We start from the raw sequence: 19,829 nt of genomic DNA, 5'->3' as shown, positions 1-19,829 counted from the left end.
AACAAGTCTACTGAGCTCTTAAATGTGTCTTCTTGAACATAGATGTAAATGTTTTCTGCCATTCCCTTTTTACTTCAATCCCAGGAGGTGATGAAGAGTGTGTAAGGAAGTTGCTGTAGATTATTGTTTCTTTTCTTTCAAGATTCTATTGAACTTGAGTCTATGCAGTTGTTCTTTTTGGTTGTATTTATGGCAATTAGCCTGAGGGTTCTCAGCATTCAGAAATATGTTCTATAGAAATGTTAAATGTTTAATAAGAAGGATTACTGTTACTTGTATTTTCCAATGGAACTATATAATAAACCACTGTTTTTAATCCCCTAGCTTTAGGCCTCCTTTTAAATTATTCTGATTATCTAGCTAAAAAAATTCAGTGTTCTTTCCTATTTCTCATTCCACCAGAGATAGGTTTAAGGAAGACTTTCAAATATTCTTATTGAAACTAGCCCTATTTCTAAAAACTATCTATATTTTTATTTCTTTTCTTTCTTCTTCCAGATGTCTGATGATATTGACTGGTTACATAGCCGCAGGGGAGTGTGCAAGGTAGATCTCTACAGTCCAACTGGACAGCAAGATCAGGAGCGTAAAGTGGTAAGATGATAAACTTTTAGCATGAAGTGGAAAGGATTGACAAGGTTATAGATATCCTGGAGCCCAGGATAAACTAAAAGTCACATATTGTGACTAAGCAATGTCTAAGCAACTAAGCTCAATTATGTATGTGGGAACACCTGTGCTTTATTTATCAAACTAGGGCAAATCAAGGGCAGACAGGACAAGGATTGAGTAAAGGGGCTGAGGGGAAAAGGCTGGGGTAGAACTTGAGGGGAGGAAGGAGTGGTGGTTGCCTAGTTACCAGCTACTATTACCTGATACTTCTTAGGTCACAATGCCACCTAGTTAACAGTAAGATATGCTAATGTTAGATTACATCAGAGGGCAAAATACTTCATAGTATGCTTCACAAACAATAAGTGATTTGGCATAGTAGCTTACATTTCAAAAGAATGTTCAAGTATCATTTATTACTTGCTATGTATTTATACAATGATTTTTAAATTAACTTACACTGGAAAATTACTATAACTTTTGGCAATATTATTCATAATCCCATAGTTAATGGTATATGACAAAACAAATGACAAAACAAGCACCTAATGAAACAGAAATGTTTATGTAAAACCTAAAATCTACCTTTCTTCATTTTCTAAATAAAAATAGATATTTTGTTTTCAGCTTTTCTGTGATAGGGAGGTATTCTAATTTATAAAATAGAGTAATAATATAATTATCTAGTAATTCAATAATTACTACTATGTACAATTATTTTATAATTATTGATGATTATTATTGGTGATTATTGGTAATTATTATTGATAATAATTATTGATGGTTATTATTGGTGATTATTAGTAATTATTATTGATAATAATTATTGATGATGATGATTATTGGTGATTGTTAGTAATTATTATTGATAATAATTATTGATGATTATTATTGGTGATTATTAGTAATTATCATTGATAATAATTATTGATGATCATTATTGGTGATTATTAGTAATTGGTATTGATAATTATTGATGATGATTATTATTGGTGATTATTAGTAATTGGTATTGATAATAATTATTGATGATCATTATTGGTGATTATTAGTAATTGGTATTGATAATAATTATTGATGATTATTAATTGATATTATTTATTATCATTAAAATATAAATCACCATTAACAGTATATCCTAACAACAATCCTAACAATGTTTATTGATTACTTACTATGTACATGCACTACTTCAATCTATCCTCACAAGATCCTGTAATGTAGGTACTACAAATCATTTCCCAGAAAAATACATTATGCTATATTCATTTTCTAAATGCATACTTCTAATTTGATGCAGATATGCTTTGTTGATGTGTCCACACTGAATGTGGAAGATAAAGATTCCAAGGTGGGTATTCTTCACTGGACTGGATGGGGAACTTCTAAGAAATGTTATTAGTCATAATGGTTATACCTCAATGAGGAGAAAGATAGTTTGTAGCAATAGATTGAAGATTTGAGTGAGATAGGAATTTGGGTGGAAATCTGCCTTTCTCATGAGTCTATGATGCTTGGTTCAGAATTTACATTACTTTGGGTATAAAATATCATCTTAGAAACTACTTAAGTTACTTGTAGTGTTGAAGGTATTAGAGCATGGAAGATAGCATGTCAGAAAACTAAAGAAAAACGAAAACCCTATTCAAAAGCATGGTGGTTAGTATAATATGGCTTCCATGATAGATAACTTTGTGAGTATTTTCTGAGTAGTAATTTGTAGAGGGAACTTAGCTAATTCTTCAAAGATTAGCTATCATTACAAACCTACTCTATCCTTTCAAAGGAACATGTATCATCCTAAGACACATGATATTCATGCTTTCTAGTGATATCCTTGGTAGCTTAGTAAAATCTCAAAAAAAAAACAATTGTTCATAAGAATCTTGCCTCTTAATCATATAGGATGTAGGCTGTTCCCGTTCAGACAGTGAACTAAACTTGGGAGACCTGGAAGATAAAGAAATTATTGTGATCAAGGACACTGAAAAGCAAGATTTATCTAAGGTATACTTAATCTATAAGTCCAGTTTTATTAATTTCCAGAGCCCAGTGGTGAGTTAAAAGAATATGGTCCAGAGAAATAAAGCAACTAGTGTCTTTATTTGACCAGATTTGAGCATTTGACATTCTATAGAACAGAAGTCTAAGTTCAGACTCATGATAAGTTCATGTGCATTAAACCAATCAGACCATTGTCCAATCAGACATGCTCAGGAATGCCTGTGTTTAATTTCAGGCACCTAACTTCAAACTCAATATTTCTATTTTTAAACTTATTCTTAGCAATTTATGAGTTTGTAATACCATAGTAACTATAATTACTATGCTATACTTCATAGAATCTTGCTATTACTAGCTTAACAAAGATAAAAGCTTATCATTATGACCCTCTACAATGTTCTCTACTGGCTTCTGATGGACTTGTGTTTCCCATATTAGACTGTCTAAAAAGAAAGGAATAGGGTTTGGAACAGAGAAAATTTATAGTGACCGAGAACTGTAGTCACAAAGTTTCTAAGATAATATTTGAAAGAGTAAGACTAATCCACAAAACTGAGTTGGTGGGAGGAATTGGAGAAAAGGAGGGATATTGGAACATTTAAGGGATGGAAGGGTACACTGGTGACAGGTATGGTGTTGGAATTTTGTGCAAAAGAAACCATCATTAACATTATTGTAAACCACAGAGTATCAATAAAAAATAAAATAAAATGTTCCAATCATCCCCCACCAGAAAAAGAGTACCAGGTTGTTGGGAGTTTAAAGTTGAAAGTAATTAGGCATGAATATACTTTCACATATAGATTGTGTGTTTGTGTAAAAATAAAACTTTCTTACTTTATCTGAAAACCCCAGAACCCACCCCCCAAATAATCTAACAAATCATAATATATAGGAATGTCTACTTTTAGATATAAAAGAAAATCCATATCTGCAATTACATTAGAGTCCTGGTCCTTCCTATTAGAGTCATAGTTTGGGGTAGGCATTAAGAACACACAAGTAACCCTTAAACTCCTTCAAGACTAGAGTAATTGGTATTGGAACACACTATGTATACACAATGACAAACATTTATCATGTTGTTATACATATACAACTTAAAGTAACATGTTTTTTCCTCTTTTTTATTCATTCACACTTGCCACACAGTTACATCTTTCTTCAGATATTTACACACAAACTAAAATTCCAGATTATGTGACACCAACAAATGTTCTCAAGCTGTATTATATTATTACAACAAAATATATATCATTATATATTATTATATTTTATATATTATATAGTATATTATAATATAATTATCTAAATTTATATATAAATATAAAAATAGCATAAATTTATACCAAATTTATTGATATAATTAGTCATCTATTCTCAATATTTTATTTTATTTTTTCTTAATATTTAAGTTCCACATTTCTTAATGCACATAGCTTAACATGAATTTGTAATAGCTTAATGTGAATTTTAATATTAATACCAACATGTGAATTTGTGGTTTAACATAGAATTATATTTAGCTATATATGTTCTACTAAATTTATACCACAAACACAGATTACTTAAGCATTTTCTCATTTTTCAAAGAAACACTAATATTAGTGTACCTTATATTCTGACATTCACATGTTAAAAAAATTACACATTGACATGCTTCTTTTTATAGTGAACATGGAATGGTATTGCTGTGATTATATTACACATGCTTACACATCAGTCACACATCACTGACATACACATATGCACACACATACTCACTATATATATAAATTGAATTTCCCCTAATTACAGAGATATTAGTGAATGTTTCAGGTATACAATGTTCCAACACCACCCCGTTCACCAGTGTCCATTACCCTTCACCTACATCCCCAGTTCCCTCCCACCCCCAGCCTGCTTCTATGATTGTTTCCTCTTCACAACAATGTCACCTCCACAACTGCTTTACTGTTCCCTTCCCTATCTACACCCCACCCCAGGGACCTCAATGGCAAGATCCTTACTGAAAACCAAACTTCTCTTCTTTTTTATTGCCTTTGGGCATTTGATATCCCCCTAGGAAGATTCCTTATATTCCACATATGAGGCAGATCATTTTGTATCTGTTCCTCTCCCTCTGACTGATATCACTGAAAACTATACTCTCTACATCCATCCATAGAGAATCAAATTGTATGACTTCATCTTTCTTATGGCTGAGTAGTGTTCCATTCTTCATCCAGTCATCTGTGTTTGGACATTTGGGTTGTTTCCAGATTTGGGCAATTGTGAATAGTGATGCAAGGAACATAGAATTGAAGATTTATATTCTGCATTGTGCTTTTGGGCCCTTGGAGTATATCAACAAGTGTGGATTTTGTTAGGTCCTTTGGAAGCTCAAATGCTAATTTTTTGAGTAATTATTATATTGTCTTCCAAAAAGACTAGGCCAGTTGACATTCCTCCCAGCAGTGAATTAGGGTCTTTTTTCCCCACATCCTCGTCAACACTGGTTGTTGTTGTTATCCTTTTTTTGATTTTTGTTTTTTTTTTTTGAAAAACATTTTAAAATGTATTGAATCACTATGATATGCAAAGTATTAACAATTGAGGTTTAGTCATACAATATTCAAGTACTCATCCCTTCACCAGTGTCCACTTCCATCCACCACTGTCCCCAGTTTTCTTACCACCCCTCAATCTGCCTCTATGGCAGACATTTTTTTTCCTTTTAGGCAAGTTTGCAATGCTGTTACTGAAATGGTATCATATATATGACTTTAACTTCTTTCAATTTCCAGTTCTTGTCCAGAGTGATCACTTCCCATTACCATTTTCATAATGGTCCCATCTCTAACCAAACCTTCCTTCTGCCATTGCGGCAAGCTTCCTAATAAGGACCAGTCCTCCTGGCTTTTGTTTCTATTGTATTGGGTATTTTTCTACTGAACAAATAGTTTCTCCCAATATGTGGGCTTTCTTTGTGTTCTGGTCATTGTTGCCTTTGAGGTGCAGAAGCTTCTTAATTTAATGTAGTTCCATTTGTTTATCTTTGCTTCTACTTGCTTAGTGGCATTTCATTTTTAAGGTTGCCTCTAGCTTCAATGTCATGGAGAGTTTTGCTTTAATTTTTTATGTACCCTGTGAATTCAGGTGTGATATTGAGGTATTTAATCCATTTTGATCTGCCTTTTGTGCATGGGTTTAGAAAGAGATCTGAGTTTGTGTTTTGTATGTAGCTGACAAGTTTTCCTATCACTTGTTGAAGTGACTTTCCTTCATGGTTTTGCTCCTTTATAGATTTACTGATTATATATCTAAGTGTTTGTCTTTGGATTTTATTCTATTGACCTGAGTGTTTGTCATAATCCAGTACCATGCTGCTTTAATTGCTACCACTTTATAGTACAGTTTGAAGTTGGAGAAAGTGATAATTCCCATCTTTTTTCTCCTAATAAAGGCTTTCGCTTATTGTTCTAAATGAATTTTAGGAGTATTTGATCTAATTTTTTAGAATATCAAACATATACTTATAGGGACTGCATTGAATTTGAGTAATGCTATGGGGTTTACTGCCATTTTGAGTGTATTAATCTTCCCATGGATTGTGTTTCTATTTGCTCATGTCTTTTTTATACACACTACATTTTATTTTGTTTTTTTGGTTTTTTGTGGGAGGGTGGCCACACTCAGTGATGCTCAGGGGTTTCTCCTGGCTCTGCACTCAGGAATCACTCCTGGCAATGCTCAGTGGATGATATGAAGATCAAACCTAGATTGGCCACATGCAAGGCAAGCTCACTACTCACTGTGCTATCTCTTTGGCCCCCATTTTTACATTTTAATAGAGACTGATATGTTCTCATGTCTGTTGTGATTTTCAGTTAGATTTTTTATACATACCTCCACACATAGGACACATTGAACATTTTTACATATACAAGATAAACACATACACAGTAAAAATAGCATATTATTTATGCTTGCCTATAGGTAATTATACAAATCCAAATACTTTAAGATTTCATTGTTGCCACTTTTGCTTGTATATGTGTCTGCATAAAATTTGTTGAAATTAGTGAAAATTGTAATGCAAAAACTTCTAATCTATTCTGTTTAAAGGTATATATTTGAAATAAATTAAGGGAAAAAAGTAGCTTACCCAAACTTATGGATAGGGGTTCCTCTTTTTTTAGACTGAAGGATCTGTGTGCCTTTTCAAACAAGCTCCCTCTGATCCAATAAGTGTCCTCAACTGGCTTCTCAATGATCTCCAGAAGTATGCACTGGGTTTCCAACATGCATTGAGCCCCTCATCCTCTAGCTGTAAACACAGAGTAGGAGAGATGGAACAAAAATGTCAAAACTACCCCTCTGACAACTGCTACAGTGTCTATGCTGACCAACTGCACACAGACTATAAAACCAAAGAATCTCACAGCTTACGACTTATGGAAACAGCATCCAAAAACACCAACAATAACCAGAGCCCTTCCTCTCCTCCTGGTAAATCTCCTAGTAATCAGAAAGCAGTTACCTCACCTGATGGAGAATGTTCTATGGATGACCTTTCTTACTATGTCAACCGGCTATCTTCTCTGGTAATCCAGATGGCCCGTAAGGAAATCAAAGAAAAGTTGGAAGGAGGAGGCAAATGTCATCATCATTCAATCTTTCCACAGTCTGGAGAAAAGGGGAAAACCAGCCCCCGTAGTGTTTTGAGCAAGATTGCCTCAGAAATGGCCCACGATGCTGTGGAAGTCACCTCTGCAGAAATACGAGGCAACGGTGAAGAGTGCAAAGAAGGTGGCCGGAAAAGTTTTCTATATAGTGAATTAGCCAATAAGAACAAAGGTGGAGACAAACAAATGTGCCAGAGAGATAGCAAGGAATTTGCAGATTCTATCAGTAAAGGGCTCATGGTTTATGCCAATCAGGTTGCATCTGACATGATGGTTTCTGTTATGAAAACTTTGAAAGTACAGAGCTCTGGAAAGCCAATTCCAGCCTGTGTGGTCCTAAAGAAAGTGCTGCTAAAACATACCAAGGATGTTGTGTCTGATTTAATCGATTCCTGCATGAAGAACTTGCATAATATCACTGGTGTTCTGATGACGGACTCAGACTTTGTCTCAGCTGTTAAGAGAAATCTATTCAATCATGGAAAACAAAATGCTGCTGATATCATGGAGGCCATGCTGAAGCGTTTGGTCAGTGCTCTTCTTGGTGAGAAAAGAGAAACTAAATCGCAGTGTCTGTCATATGCATCCTTGAAAGCTGGCTCTCAAGACCCCAAATGCAAGAACCAAAGCCTGGAGTTCTCAGCTATGAAGGCTGAGATGAAGGGAAAGGATAAAGGCAAAATGAAACCAGATGCACGCAAGTCACTGACCAGTGCTGAAAAAGTCGGTGAGCACATCCTAAAGGAAAGTTTGACCATGTGGAATCAAAAACAAGGAAACCCATGCAAGATGCCTCCAAAATTGCCTTCATGTAAAGATGATAAAAGAGAAAAGATCAGCCCTTCTACTGATTCACTGGCAAAGGATTTGATTGTCTCAGCCCTTACACTTATCCAGTATCACCTTTCTCAGCAGGCCAAAGGCAAAGATGCATCTGATGATGATGGCTGCTCTCCTCCATCAGGCTACTTGACTCAGACTGCCCAGTATGAAAAACGTGGAACTGGCCAAAATGCCAAAGCACTTTCAATGAAACATCTAGAAACACATGGATCTTGTGGACCAAGCACCTCCGCCAAAGATTCTCAACATCTAGACTCCCAGAAACTGGACATGTCAAACATGGTTCTATCACTGATTCAGAGACTTCTCAATGATAGCCCCTTCAGCTCCGAGGATCCATGTGAAGGTGAGAACAAGCAATCTGAACCCAAGGCAAACAAATCAACTTCTATATCCACTAGACCCGAAAGAGGGGAAGAACAATGCCAGGAGAGTCAAGACCTTGACTTTATCAGTGGCATGAAGCAAATGAACCGGGAGTTTATAGATCAGCTGGTTGAATCTGTGATGAAGCTGTGCCTTATTATGGCTAAGTACAACAACAAAGGAGCACCATTCAATGAACTGGAAGAACAAGCATCGCCCTCCAACACCAACTTCCGCAATTGTCCTCCCCCCAAATCTTGTCATGAATCTATGGCACCACAGTCTTTTCAAGAACGTCCTGGACCCGAAGTCATCGTCAATAATCAGTGTGCAACTAGTAGCTTACAGAAACAACTCCAAGCTGTCCTTCAATGGATTGCAGCCTCCCAATTTAATGTTCCCATGCTATACTTCATGGGAGATGATGATGGACAACTGGAAAAGGTAAGCAATGTAATAAGACACAAGAAAAACTGATTGGCATGGGTATGAGCAGGGAGGTAGCATTTTACTTAGATCAGTTCACGTTTATCATTTGATTCATGCATTACTTTCACCTCACAAAAAGACACATAAGTGTCTTTAAGCACCATTAAAATAAAGTGAGGCTCTGGATGCCTCAAGCTGTATGCATATATCATCAAAAGGAGGAAGTTGAGATTGACACTTTTTATTTGTTAAAATATTAAAGAGAAAGGTTAAGTTTTATGTTTTTAAAGGACTAAAGGAACACCCCAAGTTTCTACCCAAAATTACAGATTATGCAAGTGCCACAAGATCACCTAATTAAATTTTTTGCACCAGGAACTGGAAAGATAGATACTACAATTGGTAGGGGGCTTGCTTTCATCTGGTCAAAGGGGTTTTATCCCAACACCTCATTTGGTTCCCAAGCCCCACTAGGAGTGATCCCTGCATCTAGAGTCAGGAGTAAGCTCTGAATAGTGCCTTCTGTGACCAAAAAAACCCACAAAATATTGCACAACAAGCAGTACCCAGGGTTAACTTCTGGCTCTGCATGAGGGAAATATCCTGGCGGGCTTAGAGGAACATATGGGGTGCTGAGGATAGAACTTGGGCAAGCCATGTACAAGGCAAGCACCCTACCTACTATACTATCTCTCTGCCCCCCCAAAATTATTTTTCCTAGGTGCCTCATTTGGTTCTTTGTAGTCCTGCTTCTCATCCTCAGTCTTATGGCAGCAAACATTCAAACAATAAGCATGTTCTCACTGCACTCTCTCTCTCTCCCTCTCTCTCTCTCTCTCTCTCTCTCTCGCACACACACACGGCTGATTTCAGAGATATCAAACACTGAACAGTCCAGATCTGAACACAAACTATCCTCCCGACCTTTCTACTTTTTTCTCGTCTTCTTTTAATAGGAGGTAAGAGGATAGCATTGATAGAGCTGGGAAGGAGTGACTAATGAACACAATGAATTCCCCTTTAGTTTTGAAGCTCAAAAAATGCTTGACATTTGGATCTTTGTCATTTGATAAAAAGAGAAATGCTTTAATCATAGGATCATGGGTGGGAATCTGGGTCTTGGCTACAAACATGACTCAGGCTGGCTTCCTTTCTCTTCACAGCTCCCTGAAGTATCAGCTAAGGCAGCAGAGAAGGGGTACAGTGTAGGAGATCTTCTCCAAGAGGTCATGAAGTTTGCCAAAGAACGACAACTGGATGAAGCTGTGGGGAACATGGCAAGGAAACAACTGCTAGACTGGCTGCTCACTAACCTGTGAGCCAGGAACTCCTTCAGATCCCCCTCCATCTTACCTCCCCAGCCCCACCCCACCCCTAGTTAGTATCCGCATTCCAGCCTGTACACCCTCAGCATCAAGCCAGTTAACTGCATGTTTCAGGATTGTATTTCTCAATACTGAGCAGTTAGACTGTAGTTAACTGCATGTTTCAGGATTGTATTTCTCAATACTGAGCAGTTGGACTGTGCAAATACAGGGTGTTCACAAACCTGGGCATGAACATGAATAAAAAAATGAAAAACAACTTTGTTTCCTTAATTAGATAAATCTGAAGCAGGGGAGGGGAGTGAGTTCAATTCCTAGGGCTGATGATTGCCTAAATCTTATCCTGAGTTATTTTCTTCATACCCAAGACACAGGGATGTGTAAAACAAAGTAATCTTATTTGCCCAATTTCAGTTCATTATCTAGAGTTTTGCCACTGGTAACATTCCTGTTTCTTCCAGAATTACATAACTAGTTTGATAATCTTTCATCTAGTCCAAAGATTTTGCTAAGAGTTTTCATATAGGTTAGCTTAGAAACCAAAGACTATCACACCCTGTCATACACATAACCCCCATGGCGACCCTGCAGTGTTCACTAGACAAGGCACTTGTTCACTTCTCCACTGTGAACAAGTGAAGTGGTTCACTTCTCCACTTAGAAGTACAAGGGGAGCTGGTCCTCTCCCACATGTGAATGAAGTTTCCTTATAAATCATTTCCTTCCATGGAAAAGCAGATACCGAATAATATTTTTCATATGTGGGACTTAAAGATACACAGCAAAGTTGCAACAAAAGTCCAAAGAATATATTGGAAGAACTGATCCTCACAATTGAGTGAAGAAGGCTTGGGATGGAGGGCTCTTGGGGTCCATGTGAGAGGGAGGGGAGGGTACACTGGTGATGGTTGTGGTATTGGAATTATTGCATGGAAAACCATTATTTTTTTTTCTTTTTGGGTCACACCCGGCGATGCACAGGGGTCACTCCTGGCTCATGCACTCAGGAATCACCCCTGGCAGTGCTCGGGATCATATGGGATGCTGGGATTCGAACCCGGGTCGGCCGCGTGCAAGGCAAACGCCCTACCCGCTGTGCTATCGCTCCAGCCCGGAAAACCATTATTAATAGCAGTGTAAACCACAGAATATCAATGAAAAAATTTAAACATGCAAATAAATAATTTCCTTCCATTGAGGTTTCCTTGCATCTATAAGCCTGAAATTTTTTTTTCTGAGAACAAAGCAACAGGCTGGCAAATTTCTCATGGTCACTTTAAGTGAATTCCAGTCCACTCTGGAACTGAAATCAAGTTCCTATATTTGTTATATTCTTTATACAAGTCCAAAACAAAGTTCCTATATTTGTTATATGCTTCACAAAAGTCCAAAACATTCTAAAACTCATTGCAAATCAGATCAAGATAATGGCTTTAAATCTATGGTCCTTTGTTAGCTAGTTACTGTAGCATAACCTGGGCTGTTTGAGGGATTTGATTGAAGGAGGCACACCTGGCAGTGCTCAGGGCTTGCTCCTGGTTCTGTCCTCAGGAATCACTCATGGCAGGTACCAGGGTTCAAAAGATCGAACCTGAGTCAGGCTGTGCAAGGTAAAAAGCACTCTAGCCTTCTCTGAGGGTTCTGTGGCTTACAGTAGAACAAGTATTGGTGGTGTCATCCTTCTAGACTCAAGTCAAAGCTTTTCACTTTTTAGTTTCATGGCCTTAATATTACCTAGACTTTGAAGCATGTTAATTATCCAATGTAGCTCCAAGCCTTACTGTTTTAGTAGTTAAACTAGGAGCTGAAGAGATAGTACAAGGGGTTAAGGTGCTCTTCTTGCGTTCGACTAACCTCAGTTTGAGTCTCACATTGCATATGGTTCCCAAATCCTTGCCAGTGGTTGTCCTTAAATACAGACCCATGATCAATCCCAGCCCCAGATGTGTCCTCTTCCCAAAGAAGCTAGAAAGACAGACATGATGAGGCTTAGCAGGAGGTGGATCATGTTACTATGCAAAGGAAACTATACTTTTCAAAGCCTGTCTCAACAGTTACAAGTGTTTCTGATATAGTTCCTAACTGGAAACCCAGAGAGTCACTTTTTTATTTTTTTAATTGAATCACCATGTGGAAAGTTACAAAGATTTCAGGCTTAAGTCTCAGTTACACAATGCTCAAACACCCATCTCTTCACCAGTGCACATATTCCACCACCAAGAACCACAGTAAACCTCCCCCCCCACCCCCACCCTCCCAGCCCCCCCGCCTGTGTAACTGATAAATTTCACTTTACTTTCTCTTTACTTTGATTACATTCAATATTTCAACAAAAAGCTCACTATTATTGTTTGGAGTTTCCCCCCCTAAAGTAAGACCTGCTGGAAAGAAAAAGCATTGATAATTTGTTTTCCATTGCTGAGAATGAAGAGATCTGAGGTCGTCTGGCCACAATAGTGGCCACGAAGTTTTGGATTTCTGTATTTTAGTATTTTAGTAATTAAGTCCAGAGAAATTTCTGCCAGAAGTTGCATCATCACTAGCTCATACATCTCTGCTACATTATATTCCACATATGAGTGCAATCTTTCTATGTCTGTCTCTTTCTTTCTGGAGAGTCACTTTTTGAGAGCAGTAAGAGGCAGAGGGTAACTTGGCCAACTTTTACAGAATGCCTGAATCTGATAGAAATAAAGACAAGACCAACAGCGCAGAATCTTTAGTGTTCCCAGTACAGATGAAAAGGTATTCAAACCTTTTCCTGTCACATGCAACCCCATGATAAGCTTTAGAGTTGAGCTACTACAGATCTTTCTCTTCTTCATCCTTGAAGAAAGTCTTTGATAAACACAAGACCAAGACCAAGTCTACATTTCTGATGACTTGGTTCTCCCTGAGCACAGCTGAATCCACTAATAGTTTACTTCCTTGGTTAACTTGGGTTTTAACTTCCTCCTGATTTTTTTATGAGTTACCTTAGGGAATTTTTGGAACGTGGAAATCAAACAAAGGAAGTTATATTTTCTATTAAATGAGAGGGATGCAAAAATAATCCCTAAGTATTCTAGTCCTAACATATGAGGATTTTAAATTTGCTTTTAATAACTTATTAGATAAACTTGGGTATATAAGGTAAAATCACATTTTATAAGGTAAAATCAGTGTGAGGAAACCTGGCTTTTTCCAGACAAACAGATTCCAGCTAAGAAAGGAATGCTTTTGACCACAAATGAACGTGACAAGGGTCTGTCGGAGCTCAACAGTTCTTTGGGTTCATTCCTGGAGGGCAATCCCCTGGCCTTTGACCTCTCCAAATGGCACCCTCCTGGCTAGTGACTGCTCAATGCCAGACTGAAAATAGACGAGGACTTTTGTTGAACTGAGAACCCAATATGTAGCAGAAAAAGGACAGCAGGAGCAGAAGAACGAAAATCATTTCCTGGCATTACATCTTTGACAGCTTAAGCCTCTTAGGCCTTGTTAGAAGAGTTCCTAAACTAGACTGAGATAAGGTGAGCAAGAACTAGCCTTTAGGGAAAATTTTAAAGGGGCACCCCAAAGCACTATAAGTAAAAAAAATTAGGACACCACTTACAAATCAAGTTTAGTGCTCCCAAATCCACGAAAAAATAATCAAAATTAGAATATGAAGAATCAGTACTAAATCATAAATGAGGTACAAAGAAAAATGTTAATGATGATTTTTATAGGAATCACACTGTGGAAGAATTAATGTAGCAGTATTTAGATAACATATTGATTGGCCTGAAAGCCCAGACCAATAAAAAACAATTAAGTCCTTGTCCTTGCCTAAAGAATTTAAGAAGGAAACAAATCATAAACACATTTAGGGAAGGAGAGATGAAACTCAGAGCAAAGGGGGAAAGCAGACAAAGCAAGTTTCACTTAAACTTTTCAAAATCAGGTAAGGATGAATGTAGTGTTTTTTTTTTCTTAATATGAATACAATTTTCCAAACAAAAGTTTAGATTTAGATAAATTCTTGTTAAAATCAGAAACTACACAAAATTGCTCTTATAAAAGTCCCACTTAAAAGTAGCTCCAATGAGGGGCTGGAGCAATAGCACAGAGGGTAGGGCGTTTGCCTTACACACGGCTGACCCGGGTTCGATTCCCAGTATCCCATATGGTCCCCTGAGCACCGCCAGGGGGTGATTCCTGAGTGCAGAGCCAGGAGTAACCCCTGTGCATCACCGCTGTGACACAAAAAGCCAAAAATAATAGCTCCAATGAGAGCTGGAGAGATAGTATAGTGAGTAGGGCACCTGCATCACATGTAGCCAACCCAGGTTCAATCTCTGGCATCCCAAATATTTCCCTGAACCAGGAGTGTTCCCTGAGCACAGAACCAGTAGTAAATGCTGAGCACAGCCATGTGTGGCCCAAAAGCCAAAAAAACAATAGTCTTTAGAAATATGAGCAAAAGGAAATATAAAAGAGATAAAAGTGAAAAGGCCACTTTATAAAATTATACATTCAAATACCCATGACAATCAAATTCTGAAACACCAGAGGTAATAAACGAGTTTTGCGAGGGCTAGAATTTGTGTCAACTAACACAATTACAACAACTTTCTACCTGATGACTGAGCGACAAGTTGAAATTTCAGCAGTTTCCTTGTACTACGGTATCTGTGATGTCAGAACATGAAAAAATATCTAACATTCAATCAAAAAATCTTTTTATACCTTAGGGCCACCCAACCAGAAATAAAAGTATAATTACCATAATGGTAAGCTATATTAAACACTAAGGTTTAAGGAAGACAAGAAATGATGTTTGCCTAGTTCCAGGCACTAGTAAGTGTTTTTATTCTTTCAAAAACCGTGTAATATTGTTTGTTATTATCAAATAACCAACTGTTACATTGGGTATATGTTGGTGTTTTTGCTTTTACAGAGGAGAAATCTGAAGATCAGATTTAAAAGCCTTTTTTTCAAATTCCAGTGGGAGAGGTGGGAATAAAATCCAGGTTGACATTATAACAGCACTGTAAATCACAATTCTTCAGTAAAGGTTACAAAAACTCTCAGTTGGTGTAGAGCCCATCTCTATTTAAAACTAAACTATAAAACAAGAATGAGGGAAATAAAGGCAAATTTAAAAATAAGCCAGGTTTTAGACTAGTAAAACATAGCAAAATTATACTGCAGTTCAATGTATAATCTCATGTAATGCTAATTTAATTCTTCATGGTATAATCTCAAAGTAACTCCCCAAGATATTAGTTGTGAAGGGAAAACAGTGATATTACAATAGACAAACCTGTCACACTTTAATCAAGTAAACTAAATGAATATTATAAGTAAAGGCATATTGATATGTACTTCCTGGTGTGAATCATGAGAAGGGCCTATCACCTCTGTAATATTCTTGCCAAAAAAACAATTTCCTAAGTCTAATCAAGATAAAATATAAGATAAGTCTAACTTGGGGAATATTTTACACAATATCCGAATGAAATTGACTAAAAAGAGTCATGAGGGAATATTTGTTGGTATGAAAATATTAACTCCATACCTTGATATGAGAGGTGCTTAACACAGGTTGCTTAACACAGGCCTATGCCTTTCTCAGGGATCAAAAGACTACACAATGAAAGCCACGGAATATTATTTATATAAGTTGTATCACAATAAGGTCAATAACAAAGGAGAAAAATCACCCTTACTTTGTTCAAAAATCTCAACTCATATGTCTCTTCACATAAAGTTTCCAGATAAATTGACATGCATACACTTATGGAAGAACAAGGGTGATCTCTGATGGTGTCTGATCAGTGCTCCCAATAGCCAGAATATTCTGAGTGGGGGAGGGGAAGGAATTATGGAACAGTTGTGTGCAGGGCATTTGACTATTAGTAGGAACATATTTCTGTATCTTACCAACCAGTAGGGATATAGCAGAGCTTAAACTGTGAATGTGATCCCCAAGCTGGAAACTTTTGCATGTTCTACCTTCTTCAAGTGTAAGTGCTTGATTCATACAGCTCTAACCTGGCATTGATCTGACTTTCTTATTTATTTGTGGTCAGTTTGGCCATATACTAGGCTGTGCTCTGGGCTTACTCAAGGCTCTGTACTCAGGGATCACTCCTGGCAGACCTCGGGAACCATACGTGGTATAGAGCAAATCAAGTGCCTCAACCCCTGTATTATCTCTCCAATCACAGACTGTATTATAACTTTCTCTTTTTATAACATGCTTTCCTTTTCCATAGATCGGTATTTTGTTTGTTTTTTTGTTTGTTTGGGGGTCACATCCAATGATACTCAGGGATAGCTCTGGTTCTCCACTCAGGAAACACTCCTGGCATTGCTCAGGGGACTATATGGGATGCCAGGAATCAAACTCAGGTTGACCACATGAAAGGCAAGTGCCTTACTCACTATACTATCTCTCTGGCCCCAAGACCAGTGTTTCTTAAATAGGGATTATATGTCCCTTGTAAATCCCCAGGATGTACCAAGGGGGCCACAAGTAAAAATTTGCTAAATGGAGGACCATGACATGAATGGGAGTGGGAAGGCACAGAAAGGAAACAATTTAAAAGAGGGCCACAGTTGTAAAAGGGTTAAGAAATATTTATTTAGACTGTAAGTAACATGTAGCTTATGTATAATAAGTGGGCTGGTGCGATAGCACAGCGGGTAGGGTGTTTGCCTTGCATGCGGCTGACCCAGGGTCAATGCTCTGCCCCTCTCAGAGAGCCCGGCAAGCTAACGAGAGTATCTCATGCACACAGCAGAGCCTGACAAGCTACCTGTGGCATATTCTATATGCCAAAAACAGTAACAACAAGTCTCATAATAGAGAAGTTACTGGTGCCTGCTCGAGCAAATCGATGTATAATAAGTGTCCTAGGAGGACAGCCAATAAATGCTTTTTGAGTAATAGCCAACATGTATTGTGTGCTGACTTTGTGACAGGTCTCTCATCTAATCCTCACTGCATCTCTGTTCAAAACCCCATTTTGCAGCAAAATAAATGAAGGCAGACATTAGAAATTTGGCCACACCTAGTAAAAAGTCCAGCTTGCCAGATTTTGGAGTCTGTGCTCTAAATTACTGCTCTTGACTTAAGTGGCTAGCAATTTACAAAACATGTGCAAAGATGTATAGTGGGTAAATCACTTTTCTTGCAAGTGACTGACCCTAGTTTAATCCCCAAAATCCCATCACTTGTATCACTCATCATCCATTGCTCATCGAGTTTCTCAAATGGGCACCAGTAACGCTACCATTCATCCCTCTTGTGTGCTAATGTAGCCCAATGACATCTGCTCACTCCAGGAACACAAAGAGCATCAAACCGTTCATTGAGGGTCTTAGCAAAGAAGTCTGACCGTTTTGTAGGTGGGTGGCCAGGCATTCTTTTGACGTCCTGTGGAATCTGGTCATCTCCAAATTGCATTATGTGTCTGGCACATCTGATTTTTGACACCTTAGCAAATGAGGCAGCATTCCTGACCCTCGATCATCAATGGAGGTCAGAACTCTGGATTCTGTCTCTCACTTGAGTGAAATGTGATACTCCAAGCATAGCTCTTTCCATTCCTCTTTGGGAGACCCGAATAGCGTTCTCATCCTGTTCTCATAGGGCCCATGTCCCTGAGGGCATATGTTAGTGCAGGAAGAAAGGTGGAGTCGAAAAGATGTGCCAGGAGCCAGAAGTTCTTCGTCCTCTTAACAAATTCTTCGACGTGCTTGAAGGCGTTCCATGCTGCTCTCTTCCTCCTGCGCAGTTCTGGCACCAAGTAATTCATCATGTTGAGCTCTCAACCCAGGTACGCATAACTGCTGCATTTGAAGATGTTCATTCCATTGAGGGCAAATGGAACATCAGTAACTAGTCTGTTTCTCATTAACATTGTCTTCGTGAGATTCAGCTGCAGTCTGACCTTTCCACACTCACGGTAGAAGTTGGCCAGCATTCGTGCCACTTGGCTAACATTTGGTGTTATTAGAACGATGTCATCAGCAAAGCAGAGGTGGTGTAGTTGCCGACTGTCTATCTTCACTCCCATTCCTTCCCATTCCAGTCGTCACATGACATTCTTGAGAGTGGCACTGAAGAGTTTCAGTGAAATGGTATCACCCTGCCGAACCTCTCTTTATGTTAATGATTGCTTTCTTGTGGAATGGTGAGATCCTGGTGGTGAATTCGTAATACAGCTCATGGAGGATCCTGCTATACTGAGTTTGAATGCCCTGTTTGACTAGGACTTTGATGACTGCTTCAGTCTCAACAGAATCAAAAGCCTTCTTTAAATCGATGAACGTTAGACAGAGTGGCATCTTGAACTCTCAAGAAACCTCAATGAGCTTGGTCACCATGTGTATATGGTCGATCATGCTGCATCCTTTTTGGAACCTGGCTTGCTCATATGGTTGTCCTTTGTCTAGTGTTCTTCCAATCCTATTCAGGATGACTCAGGTGAACAACTTGTAGACGACGGACAACAGGCAGATTGGGCTATAGTTGCCCATGTTGTGGATGTCTCCATGTACAACAGAATGTTCCTGCGGGTTTTCCATCGGGAAGGACCCTTGTATTCGGACAGGTAGCGTGTGAAGAGCCAAGCCAGTATACTGATGAGTACTGGCAGCAGAATCCTCAGGTGTTCGGGTCTGTCCTTGTCTGGACTGGATGCTGTACACGTCTTTACCAATGAAACAGCATGTTGGACTTCGGAAGGGAGAAGGTTGGGAATGACATATCCATCCTGCGGAATTTGGTATGTGGGCAGGTGGACATGGCTATTGAATAGATATGAATAGAAGTCGTGAATAATTCTCTCCTTTGCTCTTCTGGAAAATGTGATATATCCATCAGGATGTTGGAGGGCAGTCATCTTGGTCTTGTAGCTGGCAAAGGACAGGCGAGTGTTGCGAATAATTTTCCCGGCTTCTGCCACATCAGCCAACACTGCTGCTCTTTTCGCTTTGAGGTCTTCCTTTATTGCTTCTCTGCCCAGCTTTTTGAGCTCGGACATTAGCTTGTGATTCCCTGAGGCTCGCACCAAACCACATTGGCGAATGAGCTTGAGAGTTTCCGAAGACAGGCATCTTTTGTGGCTTTCTCACTCTCGGCATTCTTCACACAAGTCATGGTAGTGCTGAACCAGTCGATTGTATTTCTCATCGATGTTGTCAACAATGGCATCTTCCCTTATTGCTGCAATAGTGCCAAAGAGCTCCCAGTTGGTGGTTGTTCTGGGAGTTCTCTTCTTAAATTTTGCAGCCCTTTCTCCCCACTCTGTGAAGTAGAATTTTGCATGAAGGAAACGGTGGTCTGATCCTGTTTGGAATTTTGGGACAACAGCAACATAGGTCAGGCAAAACTGTCTTTTGAATATGATGTGGTCAATTTCATTGTGAAACTGTCCACTGTGAGACTCCAGTATCCAACGTTTAGATTCGGCCTTTTGGAACTGCAAGTTACCATGGATGGTCTTGGTCGACACTATGAACTCAGACAGTGTCTCACCCTGTTCCTTCATATAGGCCATTGGTCCGGATGTGGAGTTCTTCGGGCAACCTTCTTTGGGTCCTATCTTGG

General features: G+C 38.5%; 1 protein-coding gene across 1 annotated transcript; it reads left to right on the top strand.

Annotated features, from left to right (window-relative positions):
* The first annotated feature begins 498 nt into the window (after positions 1 to 498).
* On the top strand, positions 499 to 10,240 carry AKAP4 (A-kinase anchoring protein 4). The gene is made up of 5 exons (XM_004606460.2): positions 499 to 594; positions 1,913 to 1,963; positions 2,518 to 2,619; positions 6,798 to 8,936; positions 10,085 to 10,240. The coding sequence occupies exons 1-5, from the start codon at positions 499 to 501 to the stop codon at positions 10,238 to 10,240; spliced, it is 2,544 nt and encodes an 847-aa protein (XP_004606517.2).
* Positions 10,241 to 19,829: the final 9,589 nt, after the last annotated feature.

The sequence above is a fragment of the Sorex araneus genome, chromosome X, assembly GCF_027595985.1.
Source record: "Sorex araneus isolate mSorAra2 chromosome X, mSorAra2.pri, whole genome shotgun sequence".
In the NCBI taxonomy this organism is placed as follows: domain Eukaryota; kingdom Metazoa; phylum Chordata; class Mammalia; order Eulipotyphla; family Soricidae; genus Sorex; species Sorex araneus.
This window is presented reverse-complemented; position numbering and strand designations above follow the sequence as displayed.

Coding starts and splice junctions, on each gene's coding strand:
- AKAP4 (XM_004606460.2), top strand. CDS start 499: ATGTCTGATGATATTGACTGGTTACATAGCCGCAGGGGAGTGTGCAAG. Junction 595..1,912: donor AAGATCAGGAGCGTAAAGTG/GTAAGATGATAA, acceptor AATTTGATGCAG/ATATGCTTTGTTGATGTGTC. Junction 8,937..10,084: donor ATGATGGACAACTGGAAAAG/GTAAGCAATGTA, acceptor TTCTCTTCACAG/CTCCCTGAAGTATCAGCTAA.